General features: G+C 39.7%; 3 protein-coding genes across 4 annotated transcripts; 2 read left to right on the forward strand and 1 right to left on the reverse strand.

Moving 5' to 3' along the window:
• Nucleotides 1-582: 582 nt before the first annotated feature.
• Nucleotides 583-3,155, forward strand: med22 (mediator complex subunit 22). 2 transcript variants are annotated; one of them, XM_080045686.1, is made up of 4 exons: nt 583-621; nt 922-1,081; nt 1,215-1,295; nt 1,833-3,155. In XM_080045686.1, the coding sequence occupies exons 2-4, from the start codon at nt 959-961 to the stop codon at nt 2,049-2,051; spliced, it is 423 nt and encodes a 140-aa protein (XP_079901812.1). In that variant the 5' UTR covers nt 583-621; nt 922-958; the 3' UTR covers nt 2,052-3,155. The 2 variants fall into 2 exon arrangements, with proteins under 2 accessions (XP_079901812.1, XP_079901811.1); XM_080045685.1 differs by having other exon boundaries at nt 599-685.
• A 1,128-nt stretch (nt 3,156-4,283) lies between these two features.
• cUnh9orf78 (chromosome Un C9orf78 homolog) lies at nt 4,284-7,581 on the reverse strand. The gene is made up of 9 exons (XM_080038806.1): nt 7,398-7,581; nt 6,638-6,697; nt 6,462-6,513; nt 6,307-6,377; nt 6,120-6,197; nt 5,434-5,631; nt 5,183-5,319; nt 4,989-5,093; nt 4,284-4,771 (listed from the first exon to the last, which is right to left on the reverse strand). Exons 1-9 carry the CDS (start codon nt 7,472-7,474, stop codon nt 4,674-4,676), a joined length of 876 nt encoding a protein of 291 aa, XP_079894932.1. The 5' UTR covers nt 7,475-7,581; the 3' UTR covers nt 4,284-4,673.
• On the forward strand, nt 7,548-14,301 carry nfu1 (NFU1 iron-sulfur cluster scaffold homolog). Its single transcript, XM_080038817.1, has 8 exons — nt 7,548-7,706; nt 9,513-9,613; nt 9,696-9,831; nt 10,733-10,799; nt 13,085-13,202; nt 13,288-13,351; nt 13,457-13,631; nt 13,906-14,301. Exons 1-8 carry the CDS (start codon nt 7,648-7,650, stop codon nt 13,942-13,944), a joined length of 759 nt encoding a protein of 252 aa, XP_079894943.1. The 5' UTR covers nt 7,548-7,647; the 3' UTR covers nt 13,945-14,301.
• Nucleotides 14,302-14,397: the final 96 nt, after the last annotated feature.

Below are 14,397 nucleotides of genomic sequence, written 5' to 3' on the forward strand. Positions count from 1 at the left end.
GAATTTAAATCAGAGTTGTGCACAGTCTTTGAAGTCATTTATCACAAATGTCAGATAGCTGGGGATATAACTAGGTAGCCTACATACTCAAATAATGTACTTATGTTGACTGCAGTTTCAGGGACTTTATTTTGAGAAATTTAATTTCATTCATACCTCCTCATGTTTTACTATATTTGTGTGTAACATTGTTATTTTTTTTCCCCACTTCTCTTAAAGTTAGTTATGCTTCCCATATTAGATTAGATTATTAGATTGTGCATACATACCATAACATTACAGCCTAAATATGTGGGCAAAATACTTATATGTAAATGTTTATTAATCAAACATAGTATTCCAATATTATATTACACACACTGAAAGGGAGTAGTTTGCTTCATAATTAAAACTTGAACATGTCATAAGCTAGTGTTGCTACGTTGCTAGGCTATACTTCTTTAGTAGACTTTTTGTTTGTTATAAAACAAACAAGCGTAATTCAATCTAGGTAAACAAAAAGATAAGACGGCCTTTTTTGAAAGACACTTTTCTTGCGGTGTGAAATAAATCGATGCCTCGCTAGGGGGCATTACAACAAAAAGACACTGAACTGTAGCCGCCATTAAACAACACGAATAAGTAAGGCTAACGTAGTTCTAGCTTTACACAATATCTGCATTGTTTATAAAGTATGCGGTGAGAGGTAAGTGAGAACAATTACATAACCGGTGATAAGACATATATTACACTAGTACTTGAATGGAAACAACCCACGGTCTGCGTTTCTCTGAACAGTTGCTGTGATGAAAGCACGCGACGTTTCGTGCTAGCTAGTTGGCCGCTCGTGAATGATGTTTGAGTTTTGTCTTCACTGTTCTTTTTATCATAAAACTCGCCAACTGAACGTGTGTGTTTTGGGTTTTAACTTTACGTGTACAGGGAGCGTGCGCTGTGTTTGATATTTGTCCTGAGCGCCATGGCAAATCAGAGAGTGCACTCGCAGAGCAAAGAGACGCTACTGCAGAGCTACAACAAGAGACTGAAAGACGACATCAGATCCATCCTGGACAACTTCACCGAAATCATCAAAACGGCAAAGGTCCGTGGACCCTCTTTGTCACTCTACCACGTTCTCTGCTTCCTTCCGCTTTTTATATGTTTATTTCTTTGACGGACCCTCAGAAAATAATATATCATAATAATACGTGCTTCTCATTGTTTTCTTTCTCCAGATAGAGGATGAGACGCAGGTTGCCAGAGCAACCCAGGCGGAGCAGGACCACTATGAGATGCATGTAAGAGCAGCCAACATTGTAAGTAAAGTTGTCCACGATGAACTCCAGTGGTCACCCTGTTAGTACTATATTTTGTAGGGAGATAGAACGGTGAGGGGGTTCACAGGAAGAGCCAGTTACATATGCTTTTCCAGTTTAAGAAAGGGTCTGATGGTATCAATATGTGGTCAGCAGAAATGTACCTGCATCTGTAAGGTTGAAAAACATTTTTTTTATTTAGATCGTTCTAACAAATTCATCATGAAAGATGTTTGTACTGAGTAAAATGTTTAAACTGTAGACTACATGTTTTATGGTTGTGCTTAACCTATAAGTGAAAATAATGGAGATGTGCACAATTTATACAAATTTGCCCCAAAAATTCAGCCTTCTATGTTTGATATCTTAGTAATTCTCCTCATTTGAAGTAAATGTGTGTTTAAAAAAAAAAAGATTTTCATATATTTGTGTATAATGTGTTGTTTGTACTTGAACTGTGTTCTTTGAGGTGCTTGTTACTGGTCCATTTGTAATCCCACCCCCCCCACCCCCCCTCTTCCTGTGTTGTCCATTAAGGTCCGAGCCGGCGAGTCCCTGATGAAGCTGGTGTCCGACCTGAAGCAGTTCCTGATTCTCAACGACTTCCCCTCTGTGAACGACGCCATCAGCCTCCAGAACCAGCAGCTGCGCTCGCTGCAGGAGGAGTGTGACAAGAAGCTCACCTCGCTCCGGGACGAGATCGCCATCGACCTGTATGAGCTAGAGGAAGAATATTACTCCTCCAGGTACAAGTAGGTTCATACCACCTGTCCCACCACTCCACTGCCCCCCCCATCCCATCGCACCACTGTTGTCCCATGCCCGCCCGGCACCATGTACTGTCTCACCTCTTACCATTCACTGCTGATCCAGACGGGGTGGAGTGTAGCTCTGCCAACCTCTAAACATGACTTCCTTTGGTTTGAATTTCCATTGTCGTCATATCCAAACATTCATCAGCACGAGGCGTCTCTGTGGGGGGTCGTTGTGATGGAGCTCATCTCACTAAAGTGAATTTACATTGTTATTTATTAGTAAGTGCCTTGACCTTTTTTTCTGTTCTCTGACGTGTGTTGTAAGTGGTCCAATTACAGAGAATTTAGGCTAAAGAGAATACAGCTAAACATGAGCAGTGTAAATAAACTACGACGGCTCGTTTTGGGGGCATTCCTTGCAGTTAACTGATACAGTATGAAATCCACATGGGATTTACTTTTTCTAAATAGTAATAAGACTGTGCTGCAGTGCCCAATAGGCTTTAACACATAATGTTGGACACATGGTTCAAGTAATGAGGCCTTTGTTCCTACTTTTATTTACAACTTAAACTATTTTAACTTGAGGTAATGACCAGGGGTCGTAGAGAATGTATTAATTTAAAACCCTCGATTTGTTCTTTCATCAATGGATGTATTTGTCCCTACACAAAGCTTTGGAGGAAAAATGAACTCCCTATGGAAGAATCACATATGGAAAGAACTTAAACTATATCAGAATATAGTTTTTTTTATAAATGTTATCATTCATTTGAGATTATTTGTAATATTTAAATCATACATGGAATGTTGTCAGCCTATATGTGGTTGATTTTAAGGAGGAGTCTTTGATGCAGGCTGTAAAATGAGATTTGTTTGCTGTTATTTTTTCAAGGTCAAATCAGAAGCTACTGAGGGTTTGACAAGGTGTTTTCTGCTAGATCCATTAGGCGTTGAGTTTAAATCGATGCCGTCCTTCAGACCACGAGTGACTGAAGCTGTAACCAGGTGGTGTCAACCCAACGTGATGTGGTTGTACATGTGTACCAGTGTGTTCCGGCTGTTCCTATAGACCCAGAATGATTGAGAAAATAAAGTAGAGAGAAAACACTGTAGTTGTTTGTCTTGTTTTCTGTGAGAAAGAATTAAGAAGTGTCTTGGGCTTACTGTTTGGAGCATGCTGGGTGTGAGGCTTCCTGACTCGCTGCATTCGCCCTGCTTTCTCCTCCCATCAGCAACTAATCACTCCTTTTTGCTTAACTGTGAATCACTAGTTAATAATCAGCTGATTATGCATCGATGCAGTTTCCGGTGCTTCTGCATTAACCGCCATGCTTCTGTCGTATGTGTGCCTTCATGTTGCTCCTCTGTGTATACGTTTGTGCTTTTTTGTGCTTATTCTGACCTGCCGCTCTTGTCTGCTCCTCTCTTTGTGCTGCGCTGCTGATTCTTTGCCTCCCTCTGGGTTTCCGCTCTGCAAAGCTACAGTCAGTGGGACAGCACGGATCTGCCGCTGTGCGAGGCCTACCTCCGACGGGACAGCTGGGCCTCACCGGGCAGCAGCCCCAGCTCTACACAGGGGGACAGAGAGGACGTGGAGGGCCCGCCTCCTCCACAGGAGACAATCCCCCAGCACAACCTCAACGGACACGGGACGTCTTCTATAGAGAAGCCGTGACCAGAAATGTGGACACTGACTGGAACACTTGTGCTCAGTTTGTACTTCATGCGGTTTGGCTAATACAGTATAGTGCCCTTTACACATGCTGAGACACTAGTGTCTGATAAGGTCTGCCACTGTTATGTGGTGAGGGACTAAATCATCTTAAATCTTAAACCTTGGCGTCAAGGATTTGTTTAGCAGGATTTAACATGTTACAGGATATGTGTCAAATAAACAAAATACTAGTAAAGAAAATGGCTGAGTGAAAAACTCATGAGAATAAGAACAATAGCCTGTAAATATTGAAGTACATTCCCATGTTTAAATGACGCAATGAATTCAAATGTGCACACGCTTGACTGTACTGTAAATACAACAGCAACTATAAAATGCTGACAACTGTAATAATTAATAGTGTACCCATCACATTTCATACCAGTATACATTCCTTTTCATATTAAGGGTTGGACAAGCCTTCAGTTTTGAATAGGAATGTATGTTCCTACATTTATTTTATAAATGTTTTTGTTTACTCGTCCACATAGTCACATTAAAATAACTTAAATCATGTGGTTTTTATGTTTTTAATTAGATCTGTTTGTGAAAGCCCCTTAAAATACAACTCTACAACTAAAATTCAAGATTACACTAAACAAAAAAAAGACCACTCTTATTCTTATGCTACTGTTGTATGCCTTAACATATTTGTCTTATTACTTGGTAATCAGACACTCCTTAACCACACCATTTTTTAATGATGTGGAATCCTCCTTTTACATGACACATTAAAAAATAAATCAAATGTACTATATGCAGAAAACCACAGAGAGCAATTTACAACCTTTACAAAGAAAAACACTGTCTTGTGAGGAATTAATTGTTTAGGAAACCAGTCTGCAAATTATTTCCAGGCATTCAATCTTTTAGGATGGACATCATGTTGAGTAATAAAAAAATATATCAATATCGGCGATTCATCTTCTTGAACTTCTCATAGTGGTAGTCATCTGTGGCTTTTTCGTTGTTTGGACGTTTGCGGAAGTTGGCTGGTGTCGCGGCTGTAGGGTGAGAGAGGAAGGAAGATTATAGCTTTTACAGGAGTTGTTAGCAACTATTTTTAACAACTTGGTTCCAAATAAAGTCATTAATGCCAGAGATAGATGTCAGATTCATCTTCAGTGTGTTAACTGAATATAATAGGATACTGCAGTAGTGTAGTGCTTATCTGCTATACTAAAGGGGACAGTGTGTTTGTGTGTGTTTGCAGTCTCTTACCCTCTGGTCCTGGTTTCTCTGTATCTCCCACACGCAGCGGCCTGGCCTTGGGCTCCTCTACTCGTCTGTGGTGCCTCTGCGGTGCATTCACGTCCTCACGATAAACTGAGGAAAAAGCATTTACAAATTTAATCGAAACCGTTGTCTCCTCCTCCTGTTACCGTCTCTTGTGCTCACAAGTCAACAGTACTCACAGCGGTTGTGTTGCACATAGTTGACAGCGATGTTGGTGGGTACAAACGATGTGCCGTTGTCTTTCCTCTTGTTCCTTTGTTCTTGCAGAAGCTTGGCTTTGGCCTCCTCTGTGAAGATGATGTTCTTAATCTTTGCACTGGGGGAAAGATACGACAGAAGCAGGTGCATCAGTAACATCAGAGCTTAATCCTATCAGTTAGTCTGCACATTTCTCAATGAGAAAGTACTTTTTAGAATCTGCTATACGCACTCGATGCCAAGATCGACCTCTGGGATCCCGCTCAGCATCTGATTGGATAACATCTCCTCTGTCTTCTTGGCTGAGTTGACTCTGATGTTCTCAGGCAGCTCGTACAGGTGGTCCTCTGCGTTCTTCACCTTGACCTTCTGTTCCTCTGCCTCAACCAACCCCTTTTTCTTCTTCAGCTCTGTCTCAATATATTTCATCCTGCGATGATGGATTTATGGAAAGAAAAAAATAGCTTTTTACATATTTCTATGAAGCACTTTGTAAACAACTATCAAGTCAATACATCTGTATCCCTAAGGGTTCAAGCAGAATATATAAAGTCCAAAATATTAAATGTTGAACCAATACAATATAAAAACAACATAAATAAAGAACATTTAAAATCACATTGAGACACTTAAAAACCCGATGACAGAAGTCTTTTGGTCAATGTGTTCTATACAACTCGACTGGATAGACTTTGAGGTCGGAAATTGTAATAACAACAGTACGATTTTCCACAAACGACAACTATGAACTATTGCAGGAAATGTGTACAGTTACAGATGCAAGCCAAGCACACTGGCCCTCCACATCAAAACAGGTGTTAGGGTACTGCTGTTTTTGACATAGGTATATACCGGTGCCAACAAATATATTATCTATAGATACGTGTGCATGTCAGGTGGAAAAACAATCATACATACATGTCCGCATCCTCGTCTCTTCTGTTGGTTTCAGCAGAGAAGGAGGTGCCCAGGTTGAGATCTGTCTCCTCTTCTGTCCTGCATGTGGAACAATGGTCACCATATTCCATTTAGTAACAACATACCAGCACATATGCAATGTTACACACTGCAGCAAAGTCATTAAGGCAGCAACAGGTTAACTTACATGTCCCTATTCCTGTCTTTGATTTTCTTCAGGTCTACAACACCTCCAGTCTTCAGTTTATAAGGGTCATTCTGCGAGAAATGTGTTTATATTATTATTATTTAACCAACTCAAACATTCTGCTTAATCCAAATAAATGATAACTCTTCACTTACATCAATTTCAGACTCTGGCGGCAGTTTCTCGCCCTCCAACAGGGCGGCGACACTGTACACGAGGGAGATATCAATGTTAATTTATACATAGGGTCTTATGTTTCATTAGGGACCTCAAGGACTAGAACGTGTTCATGGTTTGAGAAACTGTATTACAAGTGTGAGGTTCACTGTACCTGACTCCGGTCTGTCGTTTCCGCAAACTCTGAAGCTCTTTAGCCTCTTCCAGCTTTGATCTAAACGCCCAAGAAAGAAAAGACACATAACTGGATTCACATTCTGAATTCATAATAAGTGCAACGAAACACAAACAGTGCCTTGATCATGGACATATAAAGAAATGGACACCGTATTGAAAAATGGCGCTCATTCATTCCTATGAAAGCTTCTCATTGGCGCAGAGAAGCAACAAGGAAGCTGCCATATTGCTTTCATGAGAGCCCTGGCACGCCCGAGTGTATGACGTAGTGGCGCCATCGACCTATCAAGAAAGAGGGGGCGGCAACGGGCGGCAAGCGTAGCGGGCTGCCCACTCCCTCCTCCTCCCTCGAAAACAAACTGAAAGCCGTTAAAAGCCGTTGGGCTAATAAAACGCTTGATGTGGCGTTTTGAAATGAAAAAACTTCAGGTTTAATAGTATATGGTCTAAAGATAAGTTTGAGCCTATGATTGATATCCAGAAAAATTTTGCGGCGACACAATCTTGTTCGCCGCTTGTATTGGTGTGGACGGGAAAATCTGCCTTAGGGCTTTCATGGAAAATAAGCTCCCATTCACAGCATGCAGTACTAATGGGTTGGCCACTAGTCCATGCTGGTTGCTCGGAAAAGGCAGTGTCCTGGGGCCCTGGCCTTGATCAACGTTAGTTGTCGTTTTGCTACGTTGATGTAGACAGCTCTGTTTTTCGGGTTTGAATGTTTCACTGAAGCAATGTACCTGACTTCTTTCGTTGTCTCATCCTCCTCTGCATCTGAAGAGTCCCTTCTCCTCCTGAAGTTTTTGCCACTCGGCATTTTCGACGAAGCTTGATGTTAAGTCCGAGGTTTCGAGATGAATTTTCGGCTCGACGATAGCAGCCAGATGGTTAGCAGCGAGGGGAACTCTGCAAACGACGTACAATAATACTACGTCACTTCCGCAAACAAGTACCGTCCTTTTCCGGTCCATTTATTTAATCACAACAAAGATGGCGACTTACAGGCAGGTCGGCAGGTTGTTGGGGATTTCAGCGAGGCTTTCGCGGCCGTAAGTTAACCTGTCATTGAATGCACGGTCCATTGTCCTCCTGTTTTTGTAATGCAGTTATAAATGCATCCATCGTTTACCTACAGGAGACCAGCTTACGTGAATTAAAATCTTCTCGTTAGCTTGTTAGCTAAGTCTAAAAGTGACGCAGGCTAATTGTGATGAAAGAGTTTTAACTCTTACGTCGACTGTTAGATAAAAGCTTTTTTTGCACTTCAACAAAAAAGGATCCATGTGCACGTCAGGACATCACGTTTCATAAACCCGTTTAAAATGTGTCGTTTCTCAGTGTGAACGTGTTGATGGCAATTCAATACTTATAATAGGCTATAAGTCCAGGCTCCCCCACACAATGCAACATACAAAAAAAAATGTATTTAGAAGAAAACACAATGGAAATAATACATAAAATAGACATAGTATAGTGCAAAGACACGTAGTAGTGCCATATTATGTAATATCTATGATATGTCAAATGGAATATATAATGAAATACTGTACAGTAGAATTGAATACTGTAATCTGGGAGAGGTATTTATTTTTTCCTTTATTTATACTAAAGAGATCATTGAGGGGTGACCCTCATTTACAATGATGTCGAGTCAGACAAATGTATAGTTGGTATAAACAGATTTGCATTTAAATATATGGACAATGTAACTGTATACAGATATAACATAATATTTTTAACAGGTGCTACAGCTGAAAAATAAATATATATATACAGTATGAATATAGATGTATGGTATGAATATAGATGTATAAATGTAAATATATGAACCAATGTAATATAAAGATCGATATAAACATAATGGTATGAACGTGGTATATGTATACAGACAGGAAATACACGATGAGATCGAATACGAACCGATGTAAACATATTGGAAGTGTATTTATGAATTTACATTTGTAAATTTTAATAAAACTAAAATGTAAAGAGAGTGTGCCTTTGCTTTGATGACGTAAAGCAGCTATTTGTGGTAACTTGGTTGTGATGTTAACGGTACTTGAAGGGCGTCTTTGATACTTTTGGTAAGAACTGTACTGTAATTGTCGTCATGTGGGACATCCATCCATTAGCTCCCAGTCGCACAATACAATAAAAGCTAATCCACAGTATATTATCAAGTCAAATGCTGACATGAATTGTTCTTTTCTCTTATGGAAGGACAAGATCAATGACAATCATAATGTGTGCTGAAATAGTCATGACAGGAGGAGTTTCCTCATTGGCCCGTATAGCGAGTTGTATTACTCCAGCCACAATATAATTGGGTTGTGTGCACCAAAGGGCTTAACTAGATTATTCCTACTCAACTGGTTCCTCTTTAACCTGTTTCTGCCACTCCACAAGTGGGAGGGAGGAGAGGTATCAGGTAATCATCTGCTTTTAAGCAGCATGCATTTATTAATGAAGTGGTATTTCTTATTTACAAGTGGTGGAAAGTAACAAGTGCATTTATTTAATAAAGTACAATTGAGTAACTTGTTTTTTATTTGAACATTTCCGCTTTCTGCTACTTTATATGTGTGCTCCACTGCATTGCAAAGTCAAATATTGTAATTTTACTCCACTACATATATCTAACAACTTAGGTAACCATTTTTTTTGGCCTATTTAAGTCAATATTTTAATCAAGAATTACATTATGATGTATTTTCATAGGTCACGGGTTAAATTCACAAGCTACCAGTTTGTACATAAAGTCTTTAAAATGTGCTCCACCTTTACCAGCTGCAGTATTAAAGTAATGTACACACTTGGTAGTAACCTTTTGAATCTCTCCTTGTGCGTTTTCTCAGTCTCGCTGGCAGTGGATATCAGTGTGCCGGATTCCATTGGCCTTCACATAACACTAGAGTCTCAAACAGATGGCCACAAAATCCCCATTGGGTGGTTCCTGGTGTGTATACCTGCAGTATCTGTGTGGTTCTCAAGCTGGGTGAAAACAGCATATAATATGTATATATTTTTTTCTTTCTTAGGAAGGACCATGTTTGTGCAGACGCAGGACACACCAAATCCAAACAGCCTAAAGTTTCTGCCTGGTCGAACGGTTCTTGAATCAGGAACTATGAATTTTGCCGGCCCCCGTGACGCGCACTGCTCACCCTTAGCCAGGTGACTAATTAATAAAGAGTAATACGTTTTTTTCATCGCAGGACATTTTAAAGGCTCTGGAAACCTGGTCTAAAATAGTAAAAATCAATTTATGATATGAAAGTTTGGTGTCTCAATAAGCATTTACAAAAATCTGATTGAAATTAAATGTTCATAAATATTATAAAATTTAGTTGAAAAAAATGCAGTTTTTACTGTCTAGAACTTTTGCCAGGAGTGTCTGGGTGTGGCTACATGGCAACAGTCACTCAGTCATGGAAGTTTCTATAGAATGTTCGTGCAGAGAATCTGTAGTAGATCGAATTTCTGTAAACTTTATCAAACTTAAATGACAATATCTCTAATTTGGATTGACAAAAATGCCTAACTCTTATCAGATGCTTAGTGTTAGGAGTATAATTCCCCAAATGACATAGTAAGAAGGATTGTGTGGATTTGGGTTCATAGGAGCTTTAAGACAAGCTCACATGAAGATATATTTTAAACCTACTGTACCAGTAGCGTGAGAACCAAAGCAATAGTGTGCACTCACACATACAAAAATAGCAAAAGACTTGTGTCCTTGAGTCTGCAGCCAGTGTCCGTCAAGCTTAACACACTGTTCCTCTATCTCTCCAGTCCCACACTTCAAAATCTGTGAAAGGCCTTGTGTGTCCTTTCACAGATAGATTGTGGTTGCTTATCTGAGCTTTAGTTTTAACAGTCATAAAATAAATGTATATACTGTTAGGGTATTTATACAATTGTCTTAATTTTTTGGGGCATATTTATCATTAGTCTGGTTTGTGTAGCCTTTTTTTTGGTTTCTAATGCATTTAAAAAAATTGTAAGTATCAGATTGACTTTGCAAGTCAACCCTGATGAGACAAAACCTGAGTAATGTTCTGTCTTCTGTCTTCAGACAGCTGTTTAGGATTGATGGAGTCAAGGGTGTCTTCCTGGGCCCTGACTTTATCACCATATCAAAGGTAAAACCAGGTCCAAGTCATATCAGGGTTCGTACAGATGCTTGAAAGTCTGGAAAATGCTTGATTTTCAATCGAGTGTTTTCAAGGTTTGAAATGTGCTTGAAATCTGAACACTGTGCTGGAAAATGCTGGATTTTCTCTTTATTGACCAGTGTCGTAATTCATCAAATTCTTTCATTTTTTTATTCTGTAAATTAAAAAAAAAATCTGTCGCAATGTTTTCTTCGCCGCCGTCTTGTATGCACGAGTGCAGTTGCTCCCCGTGTTTTCTTTCCTGGGACACGCGCCACACCTGGCGATCGCTCCAGGAATTATCCAGAACCACGAGTCGCTGCTCATGGACCTATTGCTCCCGATACTTCCATATCAGATATCCGTTTCCATTTGGTTATGATGAGGCCCTAATAACCGACAGGCATAGGCTACTGTACGGTCTGCTTAAAGTACCTCCAGCTGTACACAATGGGGGAATCGGCACTTAGAGTTCCTGCCAAAGGTAAATCAGTTGAGAATTTTTTTTCGTTAAAACGTATCGGACTATGTCACTCTGGTTGACTGTTCAATCATGTTCTTCTTTGCAAGTTACACCAAATCCCGAGTTTGTATGTGTAATTGACTTGTTGATACAAATAAATAGCATGCTAAATTGATGCTCAACACCGTTATCAATTAGCTGACCAGCTAGTTTTCAATAATGTATTGCTCCAAATTCATGTTGTTAGCTAGATAACGTAAGCTTGGGGGTTACTTCATTGTAACGTGATGTTACACTCATGCGAGGAAATTGAGACCTCCGCGAACGTTTGGAGACAGTTTAGAGACTCCCTCGCGACTGCAGTCTCCAACTTGTCGCAAACAGTCGCAGCCCAGTGAGATACGGGCTTAACAGACATGAGTGCCGTGACTTCCTCTTTCTGAACGCGCATTAACGTTATACTTTGATGTGCACTGTGCATTCGAAGCGTGAGGCGAGCCCCCTCCCTGCACCTTCTCTATGTGTGTTGATAGCGTGCCAAGTTTCCGCTGATAAGAATTGTGTCCCCGCCGGCCGGTGAGCGCGCAATCGCGCATGCATCAAACATATTAACGCTTCAATTTCACTCTAGTAAATTCAGAAGTTCTTTGGATCGTTTTGTACATTGTTTTTGGTACATTTGTTTGAAAATTAGGTTTGCAAAGTTATTAATGGCTCATCCGCCAATAAAAATGCTTTTATTCTTCTGTGTAATTAACTGTATCCTATGTATTGCACATTTATAGCACTTTTCATAATAGAGGAGGGAGCCTACTAAAATAAAATATCTGGGTTGGTCCCCAGATGTTTTTATTTTAGTAGGTTGGTTTGCATTGGTGTTGAACTGTTCCCTACTTGTTTTCTTCTTTGAATAAAGCCTAATGCTGCTAGTAAAATACCACCAGCCACTCAACCCTCAATAGTAGACATGATATAGAATAATTACCTTTATTACAGTTTAACCAAATGTTTTAACAATAGGCTACAGGAGATATTTGAAAGCACTACACATGCATTGTAGGCTATTCAATTAAATTTGTGTCAGCGGAACCGTGAATGTTCTCCTTTTTTTCATTAAAATGAATGCAGAAAAGGCACACATTGCTTCATAAAAATTCACCAGAATGCAGGAAATTAAGTGTTTAATGCTCAAAGATTTTTGGGGGGGACCCCCAGACCTCCACTTCTAATGTGTCCACACCCAATGTTTACTTAAAACTTGTCCTACGACTTTGCAATTCATGAATTAGTTTATTTTAATAAGATTTTTGATGTTTTATCACATTTTCCAATTGTCTTTATTTCTGATTTATTATAAACAATATGTAAACTTGCAGGACACTAGCAAAAATAATTGGCTGGGAGAGAGGACACTGCAGCAGCACTGATATAGAGTGACACTATGCTCCATCTCATGTGATATTGCTCAAGTATAGTCATGTTGTTATTAACCTGATAGATGGTCATTTTTGGCATATGAACTAAACTGATAAAGGTCTCCTTAGGGCCATACTGCAATTTGGTGATTGTCCATACACATTATATTATGAACACTCCCATTTTACAGATAAGGCAATGTATGAAATCATAAGCATTTATTTATATACTGTATATATTTAAAGCTTCGGCTTCCTTGAAAAAGTTGACATTGTATCTTGAAAGTGCTGGAAAAGTGCTTGAATTTTACTCTTAAAAAGCTGTACGAACCCTGCATATGCGCCTCAAAGTGTTGCACGCTTGAAATAACTTGTTTCCCATCTCTCCTATTCAGGCTGATTCAGATATGGAATGGAAAGTAATCAAGCCCGATGTATTTGCTGCCATTATGGACTTTTTCACATCGGGACTTCCTGTTGTAAATGAGGAAAGCCAGCCCAGTGAAGATACAGGTAAGGACTTCAACCTGCTGTGCAGAGCTGAAACAGAGGGAAACGGCGGGGCAAGCTGTTTGTGACCCTCCATTTGTTTTTACAGCACCATCAGACGATGACGATGAAGTGGTTGCTATGATCAAAGAACTGCTGGATACTCGAATAAGGTATAGCTGCTTGTGAAGATGCAATATAGTATAAGTGTCTGTTCCCTGTCAGCTTGTCTTTTTCCCACACCTGATGATGATGATGATGGTTTACTTCTTCCCCAGGCCAACGGTGCAGGAGGATGGAGGAGACATTGTGTATCGGGGCTTTGAGGACGGCGTGGTTAAACTAAAGCTGCAGGGCTCCTGCACCAGCTGTCCCAGTTCCATGATAACTTTGAAGAGCGGGATCCAAAACATGCTGCAGTTTTACGTCCCTGAGGTCGAATCAGTGGAGCAGGTTTGTTCTCCTGCCACAGGATGCGTTATAAAGATGCTGCCTCATATAGAAACAATAACGCACACTTGTTTTTTCTGACTTTCAAATCTATATTTTGTATTCGGCCATGTTTTGGCTCATTTTTCGGGCTGTCACAAAAAGTCATATCTGTATACCATAATGAAAAATCTGTCAATTATCGAATGTACTGTATAAGCATGTATAAAATTAAAAGTGCATTCAAGAAGATAAGCAGAGGATGTTAACTTAACTTGTATTGATTTTTTCTTCACAGGTGAAGGACGAGGATGAGGAAGAGGCTGCTCAAGTTTAAACCACTCGGAAACTAAAGCCAGGCTTTCCCATTCCTCCGTCCCCTGGCCGCCTCTTCATGCAAGCCATAGACTGATGCAATAAAATGAGCTGGTGCATAGTTCACCTTTGTGGCAGATCTCAACATCATCATTATTCATCCAGATGTTATCATTGATTTTAGTTGCCATGTTCTGTACAGTGACAGTATTTTATAAATAAGGGCAGAAGGGCCCAGCAATAGAAACTTGTGACTGTAGAGCTCAAATATTCTGTGTTTATTATTTCACATCGTTACACCTTTTTCTGAATCAGTGGATGATCAATACAGCCTTAAGGGCTATAATACAAATACTGTATGTATATTATTAAAGTTTATTGAAATATATATTTGACTGCTGTGCTTCCTGTTTAATCACATTTAGTTGTGAATGTAGAGTGAATTATTTATATGACGGAATCAAGCTTTTTTATT

Source organism: Ammodytes marinus (genome assembly GCF_949987685.1).
Source record: "Ammodytes marinus genome assembly, chromosome: 2".
Taxonomy (NCBI): domain Eukaryota; kingdom Metazoa; phylum Chordata; class Actinopteri; order Uranoscopiformes; family Ammodytidae; genus Ammodytes; species Ammodytes marinus.